The 27,060-nt window shown below is 40.3% G+C and overlaps 1 protein-coding gene across 6 annotated transcripts in view; it reads right to left on the bottom strand.

The window, feature by feature from the left end:
* Positions 1-27,060, bottom strand: part of LOC140734746 (rho GTPase-activating protein 8-like) — an 88,294-nt gene that overhangs the window by 5,738 nt on the left and 55,496 nt on the right. For all 6 annotated transcript variants that reach the window (XM_073059173.1, XM_073059175.1, XM_073059174.1 and 3 more), the window contains 5 exons: positions 26,234-26,344; positions 21,995-22,068; positions 13,143-13,220; positions 12,152-12,280; positions 1,024-1,127 (listed from right to left, as the gene is read on the bottom strand). In XM_073059173.1, the coding sequence (XP_072915274.1) occupies positions 1,024-1,127; positions 12,152-12,280; positions 13,143-13,220; positions 21,995-22,068; positions 26,234-26,344 (496 nt within the window). The remainder of the gene's footprint in view (positions 1-1,023; positions 1,128-12,151; positions 12,281-13,142; positions 13,221-21,994; positions 22,069-26,233; positions 26,345-27,060) is intronic.

Below are 27,060 nucleotides of genomic sequence, written 5' to 3'. Positions count from 1 at the left end.
TAAAATCATGGTGCCCTGCCAGAGGTGTTGGTAGAGGCAGATATATTAGGGACACTTAAAAAATTCTTACATAGGCACACGGATGGAAGGAAATTGGCAGGCTATGTAAGAGGGAAGGCTTAAATTGATCTTAGAATAGGTTAAAATGTTGGCACAATATCTTGGGGTAAAGGGCCTGCATTGTGCTGTGTGTTCTATATAAGAGAGTCACCAATTTCACAGGAACTGTGAAAAGGAAAAGCAAGCTACTCCAGGACAGGAGTCTCGAATTAATAGAAACATAGAAAACCTACAGCACAATACAGGCCCTTCAGCCCACAATGTTGTGTTGAACATGTACTTACTTAGAAATTACCTAAGGTTACCCATAGCCCTCTATTCCTCTAAACTCCAGGTACCTATCCAGGAGTCTCTTAAAAAGACCCTATCTTATCCGACTCCACCACCGTCGCCGGTAGCCCATTTCACACACTCAGCACTCTGCATAAAAAGCTTACCCCTGACATCTCCTCTGTACCTACTTCCAAGCACCTTAAAACTGCTGTCGCCTGTTAGCCATTTCAGCCCTGGGAAAAAGCCTCTGACTATCCACACGATAAATGCCTCTCATCATCTTATACACCTCTATCAGGTCACCTCTCATTCTCTGCCACTCCAAGGAGAAAAGGCCGAGTTCACTCAACCTATTTTCATAAGGCATGCTCCCCAATCCAGCAACATCCTTGTAAATCTCCTCTGCACCCTTTCTATGGTCTCCACATCCTTCCTCTAGTGAGGTGACAAGAACTGAGCACAGTACTCCAAGTAGAGTCCTATAGAGCTGTAACATTACCTCTTGGCTCTTAAACTCAATCCCACGGTTGATGACGGCCAGTGCACCGTATACCTTTTTAACCACAGAGTCACTTGTAATTTTCTTCTAAGACATTCTAGTACATTTACAAAACATGTACATGGAACTACCATTATACTCTACTTTGTAAATGATACAAAGCATAACCAAAATCCTTCTCCAATACTCACCATGTTAAGAAAGCACATCAAATACTTCACAACAATGTAGTTATGTTCTGGAAGTTTCTGCATTACTTGTTTGCAGCGAGTTACACGTAGACTACTTTCAACAGCTAGAAGGAAAAGTACATATCTATCAGATTTTACTTAAATCGATTACTTTTATGTCAGGTGGTTTAAGAGGACAAACCATTTCTTTCTCACAAACTTCAAAAATGATAGGAAAAGAATGGATATTTATAACCTGTTTTCTCCCCGTCTGTGTTCGGAGTCTAAAAGCTTTTTAGTAAAGAAATATCAGCATCTTTAGAAAGTTGATTTCATCATCTTGGTGCACTCACCCTATCTGGCAAGCAGCGTCTGGCATGCTCAGATATACTGTCTTTGATTTCTTATCTCTCTGCACACCAAAGGTCTTCTTCAACATCTCTAGATATTCTCAGAAATATTTTTGGCAAATGCACTTGTTATTCAGATTTATTTATCACATGTACATTGAAACGTACACTGAAATACACCGTTTGCGTTACAACAAACACATGCTAAGGATGTGCTGGGGGCAATAAAGATTTTATTGAAAAGTAACATCACTTTATTCTCACCAGTACAAACCTCTCATCGTGCATTCACCATGTTTACAACATGATTACTTTCGGGATGGTATTAAATTTGGAATGATGCAAAGGAACCCTACAGACCACCCATCTCGATAGCAAGACACTTTCTTTATATAATTCCATTTAGGACCTCAGAGTAATCCACACCTTCCTGCCAATGGTGTAACTAGGAAATATGGGAATGGAATTATTTGGATCAATCTCTTGCAGACAGCAAAGTGATAAAGACCAGATGTTTTTTGTTTCCTCTATGGACTGAAGACAATTACACGTCAAAGTAATAGAGAGTACTGCCTTACTTTCCTTTGAAATAGCCCCAGCTGAGAGGAAAATATGAAGAAAATTACAGATTAAAATGCCCCACTTTGAGGTGCCACTTTTCTGTTGAGCCTCAGACTCATTTAATACTGCACTGAAACAGTGTCCTAGGTTTATATTTCATCTTATAACAGGCTATTCAATATTAAGCTAATCTTGTACTTCAAGATCAAATGAACATCATCTTACAAATGTCTGGGCACTTAATGCTTAAAAATAAATTGCCACAAGACTTTTTTTTGTAAATTCTCTTAGGCCTGCAATTTTGTCATTGAGCAATTTTGCTGGAGTTATACATACTGTAGAGAGCTTAATAATAATAAAAAAAAATCAGAATAGAGAAAAGGATGCAAATGGATCTTCTGCATTTCATCTTCTTTCAGTTTCTGCAGATCATATCTAACATTCTATAATATTCAAAATCAATTAAAATATTAAACCCTTAATTTTGTCTGTTGAAGCATTTTTCCTTCACCTTACTTATTCCCACTCCTTGAAGACAACAGTAAATCCAAGATACCTTACTTGGGCACCTATCCGAAATGGCTATGCTGAGCAACCAATGGGGTACGAGATCTTAACAAGAATCATGGGATAAAATTACAGAAAGCAACTTTACCATTCTGAACTCAAGTTCAGATGTTATTATCTTATCATTGTAGGCTCCATGCTTCTGTTCTATCTGTACTGTATTCCATGTTATGCATTTATGTTTATTAAGCAACTAGTCACATGAGTGGGGGAGTGGTAAAAGTGAAGGGGTAAGTCACTTATTTGTGCTTTGTCTGTCGAAATTTGTAGTAGCTTGTGACCAGTGGATATTGTATCTTCTGCTGAATGGTCAGTAAGCTCAATTACGCTTAGCTTACACTTGGGTACACTTAAGTTTCATGGCTTCAAGATTGTATGTTTGCTAATTGCTAACAAAGGATCACATACACATCTTAGACACTTAGAGCAAACGTTACTGGAGTGCGGGTGCATCATACAAGTATTACAAGTTCGTGGGGTTGCTGGCAGCCGCAATTGTTTTGGTTTTGCCGTTACAACCATTGTTATAGATGAAATCATCAAACACACTGAATTAACACAGTAAAAAAAAAATCTGTTGAATTCTTAAAGAAACAGACTAGACAAAAACCACTGTAGATTAAAATAAAACTAAATTTAAATCCGGAACTGCCTTGAGTAAACTAAAGAAAAAGTAGAGGGAATTTTAGGGTATTATGGATGAGAACTATCATGGTTTTCTCATTCAAAAGCATCAAATTACACATATTAAAGACACAAAATAGCTACAAGGTGAAGAAAATCAATCGGGCCCTTAAAAGGGCCGACGGAATAACCAGGAAACCTAACTATGAGAAGGAATCCATTGCTACCACCCGTTTTCCTGAAATTTCCACGGTTTCTGGAAGGAGCTCCTGAATCCTGAAGAAATACTGGATTAATATCATCCACAAACCTGTAAGGAAGCTCAAGTCACAGCTTATGCAGATCAAAGATGACCTGGAACTCAGGGCGGCTGGAGCTTACAGGATTTCCCTTGAATGCAGAGCAGTTTATCGGCCAGATGGGACACACTGTGGAAACCTGCATCAAGCAGTACAGGAGGTGTATTTGTTGGTTTACCCCGAAAAATTGGTGGTGGTGGAACATTGCATTCGCAATGGCCATAGGATTGACTTCAATGGCATAAAACTACTGTGCTGTGCCAATGACTTTTGGGACTGCCTGGTGATGGAAACCATCAAAATGAAACCAGAGAAAAAGAATTTTAAACAAGGATGAAAGAGCTGGAATTTGATTGTAAACAAGGAGGGACAGCAGAAACTTGATTGGTCCTCATCCAATCTATCAGGAGGGACAAATGACAGGGAGTATATAGACCAGCACACTAGACATGCCTGGATATCATTCCTGATGAAGATGGCAGAGTCTGTCATTGAAATGTCAGTTAAAATTGATACCTGTACCTGCTGGAAGCTGGAGAAGAGTTTATTTCACATAGAATGTCTGTTTATATGCAATTACATGAAAGCAATTGCATTAAAGATTTCTAAATATACTGTAGGTTACTCATTTTTTTTCTAGAATTCCATTGAAAGATTAGTTTTACGCAAGTGCATCTAGCAGTTGCAACATGCTATAAGCAAAAAGCAAATATTTCACTAGCTTATGGAATCAGCTATGTTTCCAGGGTTTGACATGATCCACGATTTCCTAAGTGCCAGGGCAAAAAAAAACTAAAGGTTAAATTGCTTTTTATTATTTCGACAGACCTCATCTTCTGATCCTCCATCTGTTAGCAGAAGCCTGAGCTCCACTCCAGACAATGATTAATTGGCAGATCAGGCATGCCAACAATAACCTTCAAACATTTTAATTTAGAAACACACAGGGCTCATTTATTGGATTACATCACAGCAGAGAGTGAATCTGTTCTGTTTTATGTTGCTGAGGTAAAAGGCAATCTTCTACAACCTTTCCTCACCAAGAGAGAAAAACAAATCATGAAACAACCATTCAACTTTCAGCATCTCACTTAGGATCCATAGACAACACCAGCAGGCAACACTGTGGGGAAAAACACCAGCCTTAATTCTTGTATCCCAATTCACACCACGTTACCTGAAGTCAAAGCCTCCAGATGCATAGAGATCTACAATCATTGCCAATCTTTAAATGTTTCTCCAAGTAAACACATTTCCTGCTATCAGAATTAATGGCAACCCTTAAACTCTAAAATTAACATGTGGAAAGTGAAGCAGCATCCAGTTCTCATGGGTCGTGTTAGAATCATGGCATTGGTTTATACAAAGACTGAGAAGTACAAATTAAAATAAGAAACTCTAAAGAAACCACTACTAGATAATTACTGGCCCCAAGAAAAATGGACAAGATAATACAAGACCATAAAACATGGTAACAGAATTAAGCCATTTGACCCATCGAGTCTGCTCTGCCATTCAATCATGGATGATTCCTCTCCTCAGCTCCAATCCAAAGCCTTCTCCCCGTAACCTTTGATACCATGTCCAATTAAGAACTGATCAAGCTCTTCCTTAAGTACACCCAATGACCTGGCCTCCACAGCTGCCTGTGGTAATAAATTCCACAAAGTCACCACTATCTGGTGTGTTATGAATGTGAAGCAACTCTGAGGGGCTGAAGGGTACAAAGTCACCCCCTCCTTTTTGAGAATCGCAAGATCGCTATTAATTCGGGTCTGGGACCCAGGAAATGAGAGAGAGACACGCAGAATACACAAGATTTGGAATGTGTCCTGGCCTCAGCGGAACGGAACCACTGATAATGGCCATTGTCTCTTGGAGACGGAATTGTGTATTGAGTACTGTACTACTCATTGAAACCCCTCAGGGGACAACCAGAGTGGTCTGGTTGAGGGATTGCATCATCCCAACCTGATTGACATCTGAGACCCCATGAGTATAAGGATAAAAGAGGGTCTGGGGAACAACCCCTTAAGACGCACCAGGAGAAACGCTAGAAATCTCGTGACAGCATTTGATAGCAAAAGCCGGTGGAGAGCTCGTGTGCGTCCTCCCTTGCCAGGGTGGCGGGCTCATCATGGAAGAACAGTTTAGCTAAAGGAGAGGCCACAAGTGAACGGCCACGACAACGAGACTCCTGACGGATCGAAATCATAAAAGGAAAGCCGGCAAGTTTTTCTCCAAATCTCTCTCTCTCTAACCATTGCAACACAGCGGTCCCTAACGGCTGCAGCCTGCATGAACTGAGTGAACTTTATATTTCCATCCGACAATACATTATCCCCTAGACAACGATAGGGCTTATTTCTTATTGATTATTATTATACCTGCACTTTTAGATTTAGTATTGATGACGTATATTATCTGTATATTTGCATTGATATTATTTTTGTGTATTTTTACTAATAAATAGTGTTAAAAATAGTATCATCAGACTTCAACGGACGTCTCCATCTTTGCTGGTAAGTGACCCAGTTACGGGGTTCGTAACAGGTGAAAGAGATTTCTCTGTATTTCTGTTTTAAATGACACCCCTCTATCCTGAGGTTGTGCCCCTCTTGTCTTAGACTCCCCCACCATGGGAAACATCCTTTCCACATCTACTTTGTCTAGGCCTTTCAACATTCAGTGAGATCCCCCTCATCCTTCGAAATTCTAGCGATTACAGACCCAGAACTATCAAACATTTGTCGTATGATAACCCTTTCATTCCTGGAATCATTTTTGTGAACCTCCTCTGAACCTTCTCTAATACCAGCACATATTTTCTTAGATGAGGAACCCAAAACTGTTCACAATACTCAAGGCGAGGCCCCACCAATGCCTTATAAACACCCGCCATTACATTCCTGCTCTTGTATTCTAGACCTTTCCAAATGAATGCTAACATGGCATTTGCCTTCCTCACCACCGGCTCTACCTGCAAGCTTACCTAAAGGGTGATCTGCACAAGGACTCCCAAGTCACTCTGCATCTCAGATTTTTGGATTTTCTCCTCACTTAGAAAATAGTCTGCACATTCATTTCTACTACCAAAGTGAATAACCATGATTTTCCAACATTGTATCCTTTCAGGATCTTAATCTGGAAAATCCAAGGTATAGAGTTAATAAGAGTAGAGTACAGAAATTGCTAACATCATCAATCTCAGTACTGGCTGGATGAGACAGCTGAAAATTGTATAAGCTTGCTTCAAGATAATTCAGAGATAGGGGTAAACTTGTATTATGGTAGTCCGGGGAAGTCAAATTGGCAGTAAAATAAAGAACTATATTTAGATAGCATTTTTCAAAACCTCGGGACATCCAATAGTACTAAAACCACTGAAATATTCGCTTGAAGTGTAATCATTGTTGTAATCTAAAACACATGGCAACCAACCTGTGCTCAGCAGTCCCACTAATAACATTTGGATAATGATCAAATAACTTCTTTTTGTCACTGCTGACTGGGCAGAACACCAAGCTTAACTCCCCTGCTCTATTCAGGACAGCGTCATGTTAAGGGCGCAGGGAGGGCCTTAGCATAATATCTAAAACAAAGACAGCACTTCCTCAGTACTGTGCCTAAATACTTGTTTTCAGGACTCTGGAGCAGTACTTGCGCACATAGTTAACTGATTTGGACAGGACAATGCCAGCAACAAAGCAACAACTCGTACATTTGTGGACAAGTTTAATGGATTTCAATCAAGGCAGTTTTATTGAACAAAGTCCTAAATGAGTACTTTGCATAAATATTTACTAAAGAGAAGGTCCTGGAGAACAGAGTGATCAGCGTGGAGTGCGCTAATATGCTAGGGAATTTCAAGAAGAAGAAGGAAGTCGTATTGGGTCTCTAGAAAACATTAAAGTCCTCAGGCCTGATGGGGGTATACCCCAGGATATTGAGAAGCAAGAGATGAGTTTGCTGGGACATCAACCATATTCAAATTGGTAGACAGATGAGAAAACTAGATTTAAAATAACACAGCTAATAAGTAAATAATTCAAACAGAAAATACATTCTCATGGAAAAATAACTTGACCAAAATGTATTTCAGCTGTGGCTAAGAGGAAAAGACTGGTTATTAAACTTAGACATAGTCCTCACTCAAAAAAAAACATCATCATAAAGTTTGTTAGTTTTATTAAAGAAATTAGAAGAGGGATACAACAGATTACAAGTATACATACATTTACTTTTGATTCTTTTTGCACATAATTTTACATGTATGAAAATTAGATCATAAAAGCAAAATTAAATATGCAGAAGAAAACAAAAGTAAATGTACAAGCTCAAATAAATACTTACATTTGTTTTCATGGTAAAGAGATAAAGACCCAATGCTGCAGTGGGAGTGAAGAACTTAAAGTACTTAACAATGAACTGACTCAGTTAACACCAGTTCTGTCTGGAGGAATGGAACAAAATTCCAGCAACTTACTGTGAGAAGCTTGTGGAAGGCTACCCAAAATGTTTGACCCAAGTTAAACAATTTAAAAGCAATGCTACCAAATACTAACAAAGCGTATGTAAACTTCTGACCCACCGGGAAAGTGATGAAAGAAATAAAAGCTGAAATAAATCATTCTCTCTACTATTATTCTGACATTTCAGATTCTTAAGATAAAGTAAAATAAGACCCAAACTGACCTAAGACAGGGAATGTTTTCTATGATTAAATGTCAGGAATTGTGAAAAACTGAGTTTAAATGTGTTTGGCTAAGGTGTATGTAAACTTCTGACTTCAACTGTATATAAAAACCTGGATCTGATGACCTAAAAACTGCTTTGAAGAGGTGGCTGCAGAAAGACTGTTCTCATATTCTGTGGATAGTTGTAAGAGAATGATAAGCAGGTTTCAAGGATTTGGATCAATGAGGGAGAAGGAACATTCCAAAGTTGCAGCAGGATATTTTGTTAGAGTATAATAAGTGATAAGAAGAAACAGATACATTAAGAACAATAAGTCTAGAGCAGAATACTGAATAATTAATACAGTAACAAGTCTCATGCCCTTGTGCTTATCAAGGACCAATTTATGACTAGCCTGGAAATCCTTAGACATCCTTGGCACTGATCACCAAGTCCGATGAGCTTACTCATTTGTTCACACTTAATCAAGAAAGCCTACACTTATTTTCTAATCTATGCTACCTGTCAGCTACAATTCTAAAATTAATTATTTCTTAATGCTAGATGTATAGTATGTTCCCACTGAACTAGTCTTGCTTGATTCCAAAAATCTTATCAGTCTAAACTTTACTTTGCCAGCTGAAATTCTCCTCCTTGAAAAAGAAACCACATTATCACATTCCCTAATGGTTTAACATTTGTATACTTCAAGGTCTCATGGGCCTTATGACTCAAGAGCTTATGTTGTATTTGCCTTTCTAATCAACAGGCTTGTTCATTATGGATATTATGAATGGACAACTCCATTCCAAGTAAAAAGCTCTGTTTTAACCCTCTCATTACACTAGCAGAAATGTCCTAATCAATAAGGAGTCAAATGTATTTAAATAAAAAGAGAGAAAACAAAGGCCCAGCACCGATAGGAAAAGCGCTGATGTGACTGGGCACTTGAGAGAAAAAACAAATCACAATATGATCAGGTACTCAATTCAGTTTTGTGAAAGGGAAAGTGTGTTTGACAGAGTTATTAAGAGTTCTTTACAATGTGATAAGGCACTTGGATTGGCCATTAGATGTTTGCAAATAATAAACTTCATTTAACAAATTAGGGATAAATTGGTCAGCTGAGGACACAAGATTCAAGTACCACTATGCTGAACCTAGAGTATTTATGATGTCATTGACTTGTATGAAGAAACAATAAATATTTGAGTCTATGCAGATGCAGGTAGGAGGGAAAATAAGCTTCAAGGATAATGCCTACATGCTATAAACTGGTCAGTCAAATGACTGGGAACAACTGACAGGTGGTACATGAAGAAATGGGGACAGAGCCAGCAGCAGGAAGAACAGAAAAGCAATTTTTAAAAATGGAGTAATAATAAGACGGTATTGGTACATAGAGAGATTGGAAGTTTTTGTTCATAAAGCACAGAAAAGGAATATGCAGGCAAGGCAAGTTGTATTTTAGCCTTCATTGTAAGGGTGCTGTCATCCAAGAAAGCTTGTCATTGACTTGTCAGGGGTGAACAAAGGTTCATTAGATCCAATAGATGTCTTCACAAAGAAATGAAATCCCTCCTTTTTCTCCCACCTGTTTTAAAATCACACAACACTAAGCAGACCCACGTTGTTCATGCTGACCAACGAGTCAACAGGTCTGTAGCCTTCAGGCGCTGGTGAGACTAGTGCTCACCTAAATACTTACCGTCGAGGAGTTTCTACCTCCACAAGTTGAGGCATTCCAGACTCCAACCACTCTCTGGGTGAAAAAGTTCTTCCCCAGATCCCCTCATGACTGAATATTCCTCAACTTAAACCTGTGCCCAGTGTGGTATAGATAACTTCGCTCTGGAAAAAGAGTATACGCCATCCAGCTTATCTGTCCTCTTCATAATTTTGTACACCTCTATCAAGTCCTCTCTCAGTTTTCTCTTCTTCAAGGAAAACAAACTCAATCTATTCAATCTCCCCTCGTAACTAAACAACTTCATCCCAGGAAACATCCTGGGGAATCTCCTCTGCATTCTCTTCCGATCTTATCAATACTGAGGCGACTAGAGCTACACAATAGTCCAATATTTTTTGAAGCTGTACCATAGTTTGCCTGCTCTTATATTCTGTGCCCCAGCCAATGATAGCCATCAACCTGCATACATTCTTAATCAATCCGATCTACTGGTGCTGCCTCCTTCAGGGATTCTTAGACTCGTATGCTTAAATCACCCTATTTTTCAATATTCCCTTGGGCTTTAACCATTCACTATGTCTGACCCTTATATAACTTCTGATAAAGAATTACTTTGCTCTTAATCAAGGTTAAATTCCATTTACTATTTGCCTTGCCCAACTGAAAAAAAAAGGGAATGAATATATCCACAAACACATCTGGCCACTTACAATATAGATTCACTGGAAATTCTAATGTTCTGGTTTTCTGAATGCTGAGATAACATGAACTACTGCAGCTGGAAAGTTTTCCCACGCAAGCTCAACCAGGGTAAAGGTTTGAACTGTGATAGCTGGTAGATAGATTGAGGCTAGATTATACAATTACCGGACCTCTTTCAGCACTCCACCAAACTGGTAAAGTTTCAGCAGGAAAGGACCACAACAATTAAACATACAGAGCAGCACAGCTGGCAGAGCACTCCCTCACAGTTCAGTAACTCCAGTTCATTCCCCACTCTATCATTGTTTGCATGGAGTTGGTGCTCCCCCTGAAACTGCTTGCTTCCTTATATGCCCCAAAGACGTGGTGGTTGGTGGGTCAGTTGAACACTGTAAATTGGCAGTAATATAGGTGAGTGTAGAGCTAATGGAAACGTGGAAATAACAGAATGGAATAGGATTAGTGTAAATGATGTTTGATCGTCAACATGGATTCTGTGGGTCATTTCCCTTTAGCACCTTTGTCAAACACCCTCTTCCACCCCTCCCCCAGGATCATCTTGCACTGAAGCTGAGCAGCCATTCTCCATTTGGTACACATTTTTAACTGAACCAGGGATTCCACTCAGCTGTCTGAATTATTTGCGTTACTAGGGAAACCATTTGCTTGGAGGTAAAGGGAAGTGACACTATCTGTGTCAGAAATGTTTTATTTTCTTGGCCCGAAGCAGACCAAGACAATATTCTTATTCCAACTCAAGTTAGCTGGCTAGGTTATAAGGCATTCTGAATGTCAGGACTTGTACATAACTGTAAACACAATACAAGCCCATTCATTCATATCAATGTTTCACAACACTGAAGAAATTGAGGCATTAATGTATTTTGTAAGACGTTGCCAACATTCACAGATAGGTTTTGATTTATTAATTAAATATGGGAGAGAATTAATGGATGTTAGATCATCACAGGGGGCATAGGTTCCTGAGTTTTATGGTTGCTTGGCATCATATTGGGTGCAAGCTAGAGTAGCGGTTAGTGAAACACTATTACAGCTTGGGATGAAGGAATTCAGAGTTCAATTCTGGCATCCTCCGTAAGAAAGTCTGTACATTCTTCCTTTGGGTGGAAACAGGAGCACGTGGAGGAAACCCACATGTACACAGTCCAAAGATATACTGGTTAGTAGATTAATTAGTGATTGTAAATTGTCCTGTGTTTAGACTAGGGTTAAATTGGTGGGTGACTGGACAGCGCGATTTGGTGAGCCCGAAAGGCCTGTTCCGTGCTGCGTTTCTAAATAAAATAAAAGTATTGAAGAAAATAACTATGAGACCTGAGAGTGAACCATATCCATGCTCTCACAGCTCCACAATTCCAATATCAGTAGTCACTGGTGCTTAGTACATACGATATATGTAGATTGTGTTAGAATGCACTACAAATCTATTGACTTGACAGCATCATGAATATATAACACTACAAATGTAAAGAAAACCATGTGCTGTTTTGCACCTTGTATATTTTTTAATAAGTAAATATCTGCAATCAGTCCACAGGAGGAGAAAACTCAGCACTCCCTTTTTCAGGCTGCACACTTGCCTTAGGGCATAAACACTGTTTGAGGGGAGCAGGGATGTAGACAATATAGATAAAAAAGGAAATGAAACATTTACTCACTGCCAATGCTTTGGACTTGATCATAAATTTGAGAGGTTAGAAGTGGCTGTGGCAGCTCCCGGAGGAAAGTTTTTAAGATAACAGCAGGAATGTGTTCATCTCCATATTCTTCAAATTTGATGGGTTTTCCTAAGTTTGGAGTTACAGATATTATTATTCTCTACAATATTTATCAAAATTCTTGTGTATGAAATACACTTTCAATGACAAATATAGTCCCAGGTAATCACACCAGCAGCCAATGCCCTGATCTGCACTGTATATATTAGAGAAATTCAGGAGTTTGAAACAAGCACTGCCACTTACTTCTGCTTTATTTCCTACTGCACAGTCCCAAGCCCTTAACTTTCAACATGACCTGCCACAACTGATTCTTTCTCAATAAAGCAGCATAACCTTCAATGCTGCTCTTTCCAGCAGAAATCCACTCAGCTTCCCAAGGCTCCCACACAATGGTACTTAACTTAAATCTTCCTTGTTTTATATTTCAACACTGTCGTCCTGTTTTAATACTTATATTCCTCATAATATTCCCAACCCTCAGAATCCTGTTTCCAGATCCCAGTGCTATCGCAGGCTCAGAGGGCAAATTAATCAATAGCCTCAGAGCTTGGATTTCTGTGGAAGTTTGCTCAAACCCATTGGACTCTATAGCCAATCAGCTGATGCAGTATGGGAGCAAAGAGCAGTACCAGGACCAAAATGGAAAAGCCACTGCCGGATTAAGCCAATGCCATCACCACATAACAGACTTTCAGGAGAATTGTGACAGAAATATTAACAGCTGCCCCATTACAAAATCTCTTTTCACTATTGTAAACAGCTCATACACAAAGTGACTGAAATATTACTGGATTGCAATTTATCGCCAACTTTGGGAACTAATCACATACATCTAGCACCTCAAAAAACAACAGCTTGTCACAGAATGCAGGGAACTATTATTTACTTCTTTATAACTGGTGATTAAATTGGTCAAGTGGACACTTACCCAAATTATATTGTTTTTGGATTTCCTTTATGACCTGGATGCTTGCTGATCGCCTAAATATTCCTTCAGTTTGAAGTGCTGTAAATAAAAGTACATTGAAAGCTTCAGCAAGCCGTCTTTACTTGCAATGATGTTAGAGCTACTGCTGTGCTCTGGAACTGCTAAATGGAAGTCCAACAGGACAACCTAGGAAGAGCTTACAACAAGGATCTCTTGAGTGCATGCCACAACTTTTCATCCACTCGTTTTATTTTCTTTTGTCCTTATTGTGTTCTTTCTTGTAAAAACTGTGCTTATGTTCTTGTGAATGCTGCTCACATGACACCATGATGCTGCTGCAAGCAAGATTCCCGTTGCACCTGCACATATCACAATACACTCCACTTTGACTTTAGAGTTAGAAAGTCATGGGTAACAATCAGGTTTCTAGCTCCATAAACTTTGAACATTAATCTTGATATTTCATGCTTTGCAGGAAGTTCGAATGCCTAGGGACTGAAATCAGTTTGCTAGATACATTTTTATTACTCTGGATTCATTGTGCAGACAACAGAGTTGAAATGCCTAATGAAATACTTTTTGTTGAAACCAGTATTCCATCAAAATAAGAACTGATACAGGAAAAAGATAGCAATGCAAAATTATCAACTCTGACAGACTTATAATACTGGAAAATGCCTTTATACCACCTAAAACATTGAGAATAGCATCTGCCTGTACAATTCAGTATATGAACTTGCAGCCATAGAGGATGTAGTTTGTGAACACATGATTTTAGCTACTAGAGCCAAGCAAAATAATAGCAGCTTTCTATTGTACTCCCCATAAATATATCTAGAACAACAACAAAGATGAATTTCTACCCTGATATCTTTATAATCTTAACTTCCAGTCACGGTAGCATAGCGGTTAGCATGACACAGTTTGGGGTGTTCCAGAGTTTGGAGTTCAATTCTGGTGCCCATCTGTAAGGAGTGTCTGTGTGCCCTCCCCATAAGACCATAAGACACAGGGGCAGAATTAGGCCTTTCAGTCCAAAGAGTCCGCTCTGCCATTTCATCATGGCTGATCTTAGATCTCATTCATCCCCATACACCTGTCTTCTCGCCTTTGATGCCTTAACCAATCAGAAATCTATAACTTCCCCTTTGAATATACAGTACCTATAGACTTGGCCTCCACCGTAGTCTGTGGCAGAGTATTCCACAGATTCACGACTCTTTGGCTAAAATAAATTCTGTTCTAAAAGTTCACCTCTCAAATATGAGGCTGTGCCCTCTAGTTCTGGATACCCCAGCAGAGGAAACATCCTCTCCACATCCACCCAATCTAATCCTTCCAACATTTGGTAGTTTTCAATGAGATCCCCATGAATTCTTCTAAATTCCAGTGAGTATAGGCCCAAAGCTACCAAATGCTCCTCATATGTTAACCCCTTCATTCACAAAATCATCCTTGTTAACCTCTTCTGGAAACTCTCCAATAACAATATATCCTTTCTGAGATAAGGGGCGCAAAACTGTTGACAATACCCCACGTGCAGCCTCACTAGAGTCTTATAAAGCTTCAGCATTATCTCCTTGTTTTTATATTCTATTCCCCTTGAAATAAATGCCAACATTGCCTTTGCCTCTTTAGAACAGACTAACCTGTGAATTAACTTTCTGGGAGTCTTGCATGAGGACTGCTAAAACTCTCTGCACCTCTGATGTTTGAATCTTCTCCCCATTTAGCTAATAGTCTGCATGATTGTTCCTTTTACCAAAATGCTTTATCATAGACATAGAAATTACCTAGGGCTACCCACAGTCCTCTATTTTTCTGAGCTCCATGTACCTGTCCAGGAGTCTCTTAAAAGACCCTATCATATCTGCCTCCAGCACTGTCACTGGCAGCCCATTCCACACACTCACCGCTCTCTGCGTAAAAAACTAATCCCTGACATGTCTTCTGTTCCTACTTCCAAGCACCTTAAAACTGTGCCCTATTGTGCTAGCCATTTCAGCCCTGGGAAATAGCCTCTGACTATCCACAGATCAATGCCTCTCATCATCTTATACACCTCCATCAGGTCACCTCTCATCCTCCATCACTCCGAGGAGAAAAGGCCAAGTTCACTCAACCTATTCTCATAAGGCATGCTCCCCAATTCAGGCAACATCCTTGTAAATCTCCTCTGCACCTTTTCTATGGTTTCTACATCTTTCCATTAGTGAGGCGACCAGAACTGAGCACAGTACTCCAAGTGGGGTCTGACCAGGGTCCGACATAGCTGCAACATTACCTCTCAGCTCCTAAACTTGAACCCACAATTGATGAAGGCCAATGCACCATATGCTTTCTTAACTACAGAGTCAACCTGCGCTGTAGCTTTGAGTGTCCTCAGACCCCAAGATCCCTCTGATCGTCCACACGGCCAAGAGTCTTATCATTAATACTATATTCTATCATATTTGACCATCCAAAATGAACCACCTCACACTTACTTGGCTTGAACTCCATCTGCCACTTCTCAGCCCAATTTTGCATCCTATCAATGTCCTGCTGTAACCTCTGACAGCCCTCCAGACTATCCACAACATCTCCAACCTTTGTGTCATCAACAAATTTACTAACCCATCTTTCAACTTCTTCATCCAAGTCATTTATAAAAATCATGAAGAGCAGGGGTGCCAGAACAGATCACTGAGGCACACCACGGGTGACTGACCTCCATGCAGAATATGACTTGTCTATAATCACACTTTGCCTTCTGTGGGCAATCCAGTTCTGGATCCACAATGCAATGTCCCCTTGGATCCCATCCCTCCTTAATTTCTCAATAAGACTTGCATGGGGCACCTTGCCAAATGCCTTGCTGAAATCCATATACACTACATCTACTGCTCTACCTTCATCAAGGTGTTTAATCACATCCTCAAAAAATTCAATCAGTCTCATAAGGCACGACCTGCCTTTGACAAAGCTATGCTGACTATTCCTCTCCAAATGTTCATAAATCCTGCCTCTCAGAATCTTCTCCATCAACTTACTAACCACTGAAGTAAGACTCACTGGTCTATAATTTCCTGGGCTATCTCTACTCCCTTTCTTGAATAATGGAACAACATCTGCAATCCTCCGGAACCTCTCCCATCCCCATTGATGATGCAAAGATCATCACCAGAGGCTCAGCAATCGCTTCCCTCACCTCCTGCATAGCCTGGGGTACATCTCGTCCAGTCCCGATGACTTATCCATCTTGATGCTTTTCAAAAGCTCCATCACATTCTTTCTTAATATCCACATGCTCAAGCTTTTCAGTCTGCAGTAAGTCATCCTGACAATCATCAAGATCCTTTTCTGTAGTGAATACTGAAGTATTCATTAAGCACCTCTGCTATTTCCTCCGGTTCCATACACTTTCCCACTGTCACACATGATTGGTCCTATTCTCTCATGTCTTACCTTCTTGCTCTTCACGTACTTGTAGAATGCCTTGGGGTTTTCCTTAATCCTGTCCACCAAGACCTTCGCATGGCCCGTTCTGGCTCTCCTATTTTCTTTAAGCTCCTTCCTGCTAGCCTTATAATCTTCTAGATCTCTATCATTACCTAATATTTTTTTTGAACCTTTCATAAGTTCTTCTTTTCTTCTTGACTAGATTTACAACAGCCTTTGTACACCATGGTTCCTGTACCCGACCATAACTTCCCTGTCTCATTGGAATGTACCTGTGCAGAATTCCACACAAATATCCCCTGAACATTTGCCAGATTTCTTCCGTACATTTCCGAGAACATGTGTACCCAATTTATGCTTTCAAGTTCCTGCTCGATAGCCTCATATTTCCCCTTACTCCAATTAAACGCTTTCCTAACATGCCTGTTCCTATCCCTTTCTAATGCTATGGTAAAGGAGATAGAATCGTGATCACTATCTGCAAAATGCTCTCCCACTGAGAATTCTGACATCTGATCAGGTTCATTTCCCAATACCAGATCAAGTACAGCCTTTTCTCTTGTAGGCTTATTTATATATTGTGTCAAGAAACCTTCCTGAACACACCTAACAAACTCCACCCCATCTAAACCCCTTGCTCTAGGGACATGCCAATCGATATTTGGGGAATTAAAATCTCTCACCACAACAACCTATTATTTTACACTTTTCCAGAATCTGTCTCCCTATCTGCTCCTCTATGTCCACTGGGTGGTCTATATAAAAAAAAACACTCAGAGTTATTGACCCCTTCCTGTTCCTAACTTCCACCCACAGAGACTCTGTAGACAATCCCTCCCATGTCTTCCTCTGCAGCCGTGACACTATCTCTGATCCCTCCCTATCCTTTCTGAAACATCTCTAGCCTGGCACACAAAGTAACCATTCCTGCCCTTGAGCCATCCAAATCTCTGTAATGGCCACAACATCATAGCTCCCAACATTATCATACATTTCCCAACACTGTATTCCATCTATCACTTTTTTGCCCATTCTTCCACTTTGTCTAAATCCTGCTGCAATCGCATTGCTTCATCGGTTGTTGACTTCAGAAGGAGTAGCGGACCGCACGACCCCATCTACATCGGTGGTGCACAGGTGGAACAGGTCAAAAGCTTTAAGTTCCTCGGTGTGAATATCACAAATGACCTGACTTGGTCTAACCAAGCAGAGTCCACTGCCAAGAAGGCCCACCCCAGGGCCTTCACTTCCTGAGAAAGCTGAAGAAATTTGGCTTGTCCCCTAAAATCCTCACTAATTTTTATAGGTGCACTGTAGAAAGCATTCTTCTATGGTGCATCACAACCTGGTATGGAAGTTGTCCTGTCCAAGACCAAAAGAAACTGCAGAAGATCGTGAATATAGTCTATCACATCACACAAACCAATCTTCCATCCTTGGACTCACTTACACCGTACACTGTTGGAACAGTGCTGCCAGGATAATCAAGGACACGACCCACCCAGCCAACACACTTTTTGTCCCTCTTCCCTCTGGGAGAAGGTTCATACGGCCACATTTGGGAACAGCTTCTTTCCAACTGTGATAAGACTGCTGAACGGATCCTGACCCGGATCTGGGCCGTATCTTCCAAATATCCGGACCTGACTTGCACTACCTTACTTTCCCTTTTCTATTTTCTAATTATGATTTATAATTTAAATTTTTATTATATTTACTTCGATTTGTACTCCAGGGAGCACGAAGTGCAGAATCAAATATCGCTGTGTTGATTGTACACTCTAGTATCAATTGTTTGGTGACAATAAAGTAAAGCACTACCTAACCCTCCACCTATCTTCATAACATCTGCAAAGTTTGCCACAAAGCCATCAATTCCACTTCACTGACAAACATTGTGAAAATTAGCAATTCCAATACAGTTGGCCCTCCGTATCCGTAGGGGGGGGGGGGGGGGGAGGGGGGGTGTTCCTGGAACCAATCTCCCGCGGATACCAAGGGACGACTGTACTGACATCTGAGGAATATCACTAGTCACTAGCAGCCAACCAGAAAAGGTACCCTTTATTCCCATTCACTGCCTCCTCCCTGTCAGCCATTCCTCTAACCATGCCAGTATCTTTCCTGTAATACCATAGGATTTTATCTTGTTAAGCAGCCTCATGTGAGGCACCTTATCAAATGCCTTCTGAAAATCCAAGTAAATCACACCCACCAACTCTCCTTTGTCCACCCTACTTGCTCCTTCCTCAAATAACTCTTAACAGATTTGTCAGGCAAGATTTCCTTTTACAGAAACCATGCTGACTTTGATTTATTTTATCATTAGTCTCCAAGTACTCCGAAACATCCTCCTTAACACAGGACTCCAACACTTCCCCAACCATTGAGGTTAGGCTAACTGGCCTATAATTTCCTCTCTTTTGTCTTCCTCCCTTCTTCTAAAGTGGAGTGACGTTTGTAATTTTCAGTCCTCTGTGACTATGCCAGAATCAAGTGATTCTTGAAAGATCATAACCAATGCAACCTCTTTCAGAACTCTGGGATGTAATCCATCTGGTCCGGGTGACTTATCCACCTGAACCAGTTTGCCTAGCACTTTTTCCTTTGTAATAGCAATGGCACTCACTCCTGCTCCCTGATACACAAGGACCTCTGGTTCACTGCTAGTGCCTTCCACAGTGAAGACAGATGCAAAGTCCTTACTAAGTTCACTGCCATTTCTTTGTCCCCCATTACTACTTCACCAGCATCATTTTCCAGTGGTCCAGTATCAACTCTAACTGAAATAAAAACTTCTTGTATCCTGCTTTATATTATCAGCTAGCATGCTCTTTTATTTCATCTTTTCCGTTCTTATTGCTTTTTTAGTTGTTTTTTGTTGGATTTTAAAAGCTTCCCAATCATACAACTTCTCACTCACTTTTGCTACCTTATATGCCCTTTCTTTGGCTTTTATGCAGTCCTCAACTTCCCTTGTCAGCCACGGTTGCCTAGCCCTGCCGTTTGAGAACAACTTCTTCTGAGACATATCTTTTGAGACACATCTATCCTGCGCCTTGTGAATTATTCCCAGAAACTTCAGCCACCTCTGTTCTGCTGTCATCCCTGCCAGTATCCTCCTCCAATCCACCTGGACAAGTTTCTCTCTCATGCCTCTGTAATTCTCTTTATTCCACTCCTTCTCAAATTGCAGTATGATTTCAATCGTATTATGATCACTGCCTCCCAAGGGTTCCTTTACGTTAAGCTGACTAATAAAACTGAGTTATTACACAACAGCCAAACTAAGATAGCCTTTCCCCTACGTACGCTCGAGCACAAGCTGCTCTAAAATGCCATCCTGTAGACATTCAACAAATTCCCTCTTTCGTGATCTGCCACTGACCTGATTTTTCAAATCCCCTTGCACATTGAAGCCCCCCATGACAGTTGTGACATTATCCTTATTCTTTGCACTTTCCAGCTCCCTTTGCAATATTAGCTGTAGGTCTTGGCTTCTATTTGGTGGCCATGGGTTTTCTCCAGGTTCTCTGGTTTCCTCCCACAATCCAAAGATGTACAGAGTAGGTTAATTGGTCATTGAAATTTGTCTCATGATTAGGTTAGGGTTAATCGGGCATTGCTGGGGCAGCGTGGTTCAAAGGGCCTCCTCCACATTGCATTGCTAAATAAGTGAAATAAATAAATTGCCCCATCTGCCCATGACAAGATTTCACCAAGAATCCATCAACCCATTCTTCTGTCGCAATTTGAGGAAGAAAGTTACAAAGATACATAGTCTTTAGGAAATGAAAAATATTGCCCAGTGTCTGCTTTAAATAGGTAAACTTAATAAAAACAGGACCCAGAGTTTGGATTCTCCAATAAGAGGAAATAAAACATCCACACATTCAAGATCCCTCAGGATCCTGATCTTTCACTCAACTTTCCCCTCACTCCTCTAAACTCAGTGGATACAAACCTAACCTGTCTGCCTTTCCTTGTAGGATAACCTCTCATTCAGGGTATTAGTAGCTGGCAAGGAAGAATTGATGAAGGGATACAGGGAGAAAGCAGGAGATTGGGGCTGAGAGGAAAATTGGATCGGCCAAGATGAAATGGCGGAGCAGACTCAATGGGCCAAATGGCCTTATTCTGCTCCTATATCATAACGTTTTATTGCACAGCTGCTCTGAGGAAGCTTAAACAATTTGCTCCAATTGTTTAAACTTCAAACTTGCAACACAAAGCCGCAAACAAGAATCCACAGTGATATGCAGTAAGTAGTGATTAGGTGATGTAAAACCATGGCTTTACAACTCAGATGAAGAAAAGATTAGCAGGAATAAGAAGCTTCACATACTTGAGGTGCTAAGCCATGAAATTTGTGTTTGACGCAATGACTGAGAGAGGAACAAGAATACTTTATTTGGTATAGAAGGAACAATGGGTCAAGGTAGAAATACAATATTCATTACGTTGTTAATAAACCTGAGAAACGGTTGGCGACTAGGTGCTTTGGAGGTATCTACTTCTCAGATAACAAGCTTTTTTTCCTGCAATACATTTATTGATGTTGCAACCCCTTCTGATGTAGTTTTAAAATGCTGTTTTATATACATAAAAGTGTTTACTTTTGCTTGAAGGTATATTGAGGTTAATGAAACCAAGGTTCTTGGCAGGAGTAAAGGAGAATATACAATTTCCATTTGAGACAAGAGGAGATAAGATCAAGAAAATTGATGAATGATATATAAAAGATTAAGTTAATGTGCTGGAAACTATTGTTCAAAATTCTAAAGAACAATAATAACAACAACATTATTTATATAGCACCCTTCAGACATTAAGATGCAGGTTTAAAGTGCTTAACGTAGATTGTAAAGATCAATCAATATTATCTAATTTCTATGACCAAATTAAAAATTACAACTAATAACAAACATCATGTAAAATAAAATGTAACCACATTATATCAATGCAATCAACATCAACAGGCATTAAGTAACCCTTTCAGTAAGCCAAAGTTAAAAAGTAGGCTTTCAGAAGTTTTTTCAAACAGTCCACATTACTAGAGTGGCTATCTCAGTTAGTAGAGTATTCCAGATTTTTGGTGCTTAAGAGCAAATGGCCGCATCACCAGTTCTTGTATGCTTGGGTTTGGGAACACTAAGCCATCAAGTATTTGTATATGTAAGATTACAATTAGGGAGGCAAGGGAGGGCATAGATACTCCAAAATACATGGAGGAGCTAGATTATTTAGAGTCTTATCTATAATTCAGAGTATTTTAAAATGTATCTTATTTTAAAATTCAAAGCACTTAAACAGATTCCTTTTGACTTCACAAGGGGAGAGTGTTACAACTTTACACAGGTAATCATTTCAGAAAGCAATATTCTTAACACAGAAAAGATCATACAACATACCATTTTGTTTCAGGAACTGCACTGTCTGTGTCATTACCAGAGGAATAAGTTCTCCATTCCCTTTGTCTCGGAGGCTAGTATTTACAAAAACAAATCAGGAAAGTCACTGCACAGAAATCACTTTTATGAGAATACTGAGTAAAAATCCACATCAACTTTCATTTTGAAAAATATACTAAAGTACTTTGCAAAAGTGTTTTCAAGCACTGACATCAAACTGACAAGCAGATTTCTTGATGAACAAAACCATTGCCAAAGGAGTAGGCAGTTTTTAAAATGTTGTTGATAACAAACAAGAGAATAAGATGAAATGGTTTTGGGAGGAGAATTATAATTAAATTTGTGCATGAACATGCTGCTGGCAAGTCCAACGCCTATTGTCTATTCTGAACTTGATAAAGGTGTCACCTTGAACCATTGGAATGAGTTCAGTGATAGAGGAAAGTTTGGCTTAACTGAAGCTGCATGTTAAACCTGACCGGCAAAATCCTAGCAGTGTCAGGATTGATCATAAAATCCTCTGTCACAAAACGACTGATGCAAAGGTCAACACGTAAAATGAGAAATGAGGCCAGAATCGTGGAGCAGGAGAGGAGGAATGGGATCAAAAGCCAATCACAAAGATGCAGTGACCTCACCTTAAATTGAAACAGGATCTTTTACAGGTTTTCTTACAAAAATATTTGACCCTCTGGAGAGCTCTTGAAATAATAGCCAATTGTTTTGTCAGCTTTAAAAGAACTTGCACATTAACCACTTTCAGAAAGCTGGTAAACTTTCTTCCCATTAAGGGTCATTGTACTGCATCTAATGTATATTGAGATGACTGAAATATAGAACACATCTACCAGGAATTCCAAAAAAGAAACAACAATCTTTTGCTGAAACATCCTTGAATTCAAAGCAACCAGAGCTGCAGACATACAGTGCCTATGAAGTGTACTTACACCCCCTTGGAAGTCTTCATGTTTTATTGGTTTACAATATTGAATCACTGTGGATCTAATTTAGCTATTTTTGACACTGATCAACAGAAAAAGACTTTTTTATGTCAAAGTGAAAACAGATCACCACAAAGTGGTCCAAATTAATCATAGATATAAAAAGACAATCATTGATTGCACAAGTATTCATCCCCTTTAACATGACACACCAAATCATCACTGGTGCAGCCAACTGGTCTTAGAAATCACATAATTAGTTAAATAGAGATCACCTGTGTGCAGACAAGGTGTCTCAATTGACTGTAGTAAAAGTACACCTGTATCTGGAAGTCCAACTGCTGGTGAGTCAGTATCCTGGCAAAAACTACACCATGGAGACAAAAGAACACTCCAAGCAACTCCATGAAAAGGTGATTGAAAAGCGCAAGTCAAGAGATGGATACAAGAAAATTCCAAGTCACTGAATATCCCTTGGAGTACAGTTAAGTCAATCATCAAGAAATTAAAAGAATATGTCACAGCTGTAAATCAGCCCAGATAAGGCCGTCCTCAAAAACTGAGTGACCATGCAAGAAGGGGACCAGTGAGGGAGGACACCAAGAGATCTATGACAACTCTGGAAGAGTTACAAGCCTTGGTGACTGAGATAGGAGAGACTGCACATACAACAACTGTTGCTTCACCAGTTGCAGCTTCATGGGAGAGTGGCAAAGAGAAAGCCACTGTTCAAAAACCTCACATGAAATCTCAGCTAGAGTTTGCCAGAAGGCATGTGGGAGACTCTGACGTCATCTGGGAGAAGGTTCTATTGCAAAAATTGAGCTTTCTGGCCATCAAACTAAACACTATGTTTGGTGTAAGCCAAACACTGCACATTATCGAAAACACACCATCCCTACTGTAAAGCATGGTAGTGGGGGTATCTTGTTGTGGGAGTGCTTCACTGTAGCAGGCCCCAGAAGGCTTGTGAAGGTAAAGGGTAAAATGAATGCAGCAAAATACAGGGAAATCCTGGAGGAAAACCTGATGCAGTCCACGAGAGAACTGCAGCTTGAGAGAAGATTTATTTTCCAGCAAGACAATGACCCCAAGCATGAAGCCAAAGCTACAAAGGAATGGCTTAAAAACAAGAAAGTTAATGTCCTGGAGTGGCCAAATTAGAGTCCAGGCCTCAATCCAATTGAGAGTTTGTAGCTGGACTCAAGATCCCCATGCAATCTGACAGAGCGTGAGCAGTCTGGTAAAGAGAAATGAGGAAAAATTGCAGTGTCCAGACGTGCAAAACTGATGGAGACCTATCCACACAGACTTAAGGCCATAATTACTGCCAAAGGTGCCTCTACTAAATACTCACTTGAAGGGGGTGTATACTTATGTAATCAATTATTTTGTGTTTTATATTTGTAGTTAGTTTAGATCACTTGGTAGAGATCTGTTTTCACTTTGACATGAAAGACTTTTTCTGTTGATCAGTGTCACCAAAAAGCCAAATTAAATCCACTGTGATTCAATATTGTACAACAGTAAAACATGATAACTTCCAAGGGGGGGGGGGGGTGAATTCTTGTTATATGCACTGCACACAGGAATAAGAGCAACACAAAAAACTGCAATGCATGAGATAGAACTGCTGCCTCACAGCACTGGGTTCCGTTCTAATTCTGAAGCTCACTTTTCCCACTTTGTCCTCGATGTCCTCCTCCTTCAAGGAACAGGGTTACCCATCCTGCCCTCACCTGCATCTCACCCTTTTCCCAGGCATCCAACATGTACCCCTTCTTCCCACTGCCTTAAATGGGATAGAGTTCTCACCTACCACGCCATGAGTCTCAAAACACATTATTCCCTGCAGCTCCTAACCTCTTAAAAAGGATCCTACTACCAAACACATCTTTATGCCTTCGTTTAAACACAACTCTTCGTTTTCCACAGGGATCATTCCCTCCATGATTCCCTTGTCCATTTGTCTCTTCCCACTAATCTCCCTCCTGGCACACATCCCTGCAAGTGACAGAAATGCTACATTTGCCCATTCAGCTCTTCCCTCACCTCACCTCCACTTAGGTCCCCGAAGCAGTCCTTCCAGGTGAGGCAACATTTCATCTGCAAATCTATTGGGGGGTCATCTATTGTATCTGGTGCTCCCAATACAGCCTCCTCTACATTGGTGATACTTGACATTAATTAGGGGACTATTTTGTAAAGCACCTCCACTCCATCTGCCAAAAGTGGAATTCCCCAGTGGCCAACCATTTTAATTCCTATCCCCATTCCCTTTCTGACATGCCAGTCCACAGCCTCCTCTTCACCACAATGAGGCCACTCGCAGGGTGGAATATCACCTCATGTTCCATTTAGGTAGCCACCAACCTGATGGCATGAACATTGATTTCTCCTGGTTTTTTCCCCTTTTTTTCCCTCCTACCCTTTCCCTCTTCTTCTATTCCCCATTCTGGCCTCTTACCTCTTCTCCTCATCTGCTTATCACCACTCCCGGTACCCATCCTTCTTCCCTTTCTCCCATGGTTCACTCTTGTCTCCTATTAGATTTCTTCTTCCTGAGCCCTTTACCTTGCCCCCCTCACCTGCCTTCACCTTCTTGCTTGCCCTCATTCCCCTTCCCCCAACTTCTTATTGTGGTGTCTTCCCCCTTTCCAACCCCAATGAAGGGTCTCAGTCCAAAACATGAACTGTCATTCATCTTCATAGAAGCTGCCTGATTGCCGAGTTCCTCCAGCATTTTGTGTGTGTTATTCTTACACTCAATGCCTCACTCAAAGGCAAACAAAATGTACACCGTTATCACCAACTCTGTGTTCCAGTTTTCACAGAAAAGTGTACTAGTACCTCCAAGGGTTCCCTGTTGAGAAACACTACCTAAGGTCCCACTATTCACTGTATATATCCTGCTCTGGTTTAACTTCCCAACAAACAACCCTTTGCACTTGCGGAAGTTAAATTACATCTGCCGCTCCTTTCTCAATTTCCCAATATCCTGTTGTAACTTTAGACAACATGCTTCACAGTCCATTATACTACCAATTCTGGCATCAAAGGCAAAATTATAGCTAAGCTCCAAGGTCACATACACGTGGCTGGTGTTGGTCATGGCAGGTAACAGAAGAACCAAGAGTTCCAGTACAGAACACTCACTAACATATACAAATACTAGATTTAAAAAAACTCCAAAATGTATCCATGCCACACGTTGGTTAAATTAATAATTTATTTTAAGTACAAGATTGGAAAAAAAGATAATCGTAATAGCTTTAGTGTGAAACCTGTAAATACTTACTACTGTAGATCAACTCCAAATTGCTGCTGTGGAAGGGGAGGTCGAGGAGGGGGTGTCCTTGTTGGTTGGGGCATTCCTCCCTTTTGGGATGCTCTCAGATTTTCATCATATCTGAGGGAAAGATACACAATGTAACTATTTCATTATGCACATGTAATTAAAGGACAGTGTGAAACATGCAGTCTCTCCCCTCAAATTCCCATAGTCCCATACATCGTAGAAGGCAAGCTCCATATTTGACACTGTGCGCAATGCGTGCCTTTAGGAATTATATGCCCTCCTACAGCCATGGGCTCCATCTAGCTTTAATATGACAGAAATGCCTATTACATTGGCCCTTTATTCAAATGTCAGCAGTGCGATTTAAAAAAAAACTCAAATGCCAGAACAAGCCTGCAGAATATTTCATATATAGAATTTAATGTCATTTTTTCCCAATGAACTGTGTTCTCAAAAAGTGAATAAAATACACGAAGGAGGCAGCATTCTGGGAGCTGCTAAGCAAAGTATTATACAAAAATAACAGATTGTGAGCACAGACCTGTAGCCTTAGGAAGCAATGCAAAACACAGGGGCTACACTAAATGTAGTAAATTATTCTCCTATTGAATAGCTATGGGAATGGAAACAGTGCTGCAAGACAAAAAGCCATGATATGACAGGTTTTCATTCTCTGGAATGGATTTTCATTTTGCTTTTGTTTGAATCGTAGGAAGTAGTGAGAATCAAAGAGCGCTCACCGTGCTTGTGGCAATGCTAACTCAACTGGAGCAATTTAGCAGGGTGGCTATTAACAAGTCAGATGATTATTCAGGGGCAGGCCAGGC

The sequence above is a fragment of the Hemitrygon akajei genome, chromosome 10 (genome assembly GCF_048418815.1).
Source record: "Hemitrygon akajei chromosome 10, sHemAka1.3, whole genome shotgun sequence".
Classification (NCBI taxonomy): Eukaryota; Metazoa; Chordata; class Chondrichthyes; order Myliobatiformes; family Dasyatidae; genus Hemitrygon; species Hemitrygon akajei.
This window is presented reverse-complemented; position numbering and strand designations above follow the sequence as displayed.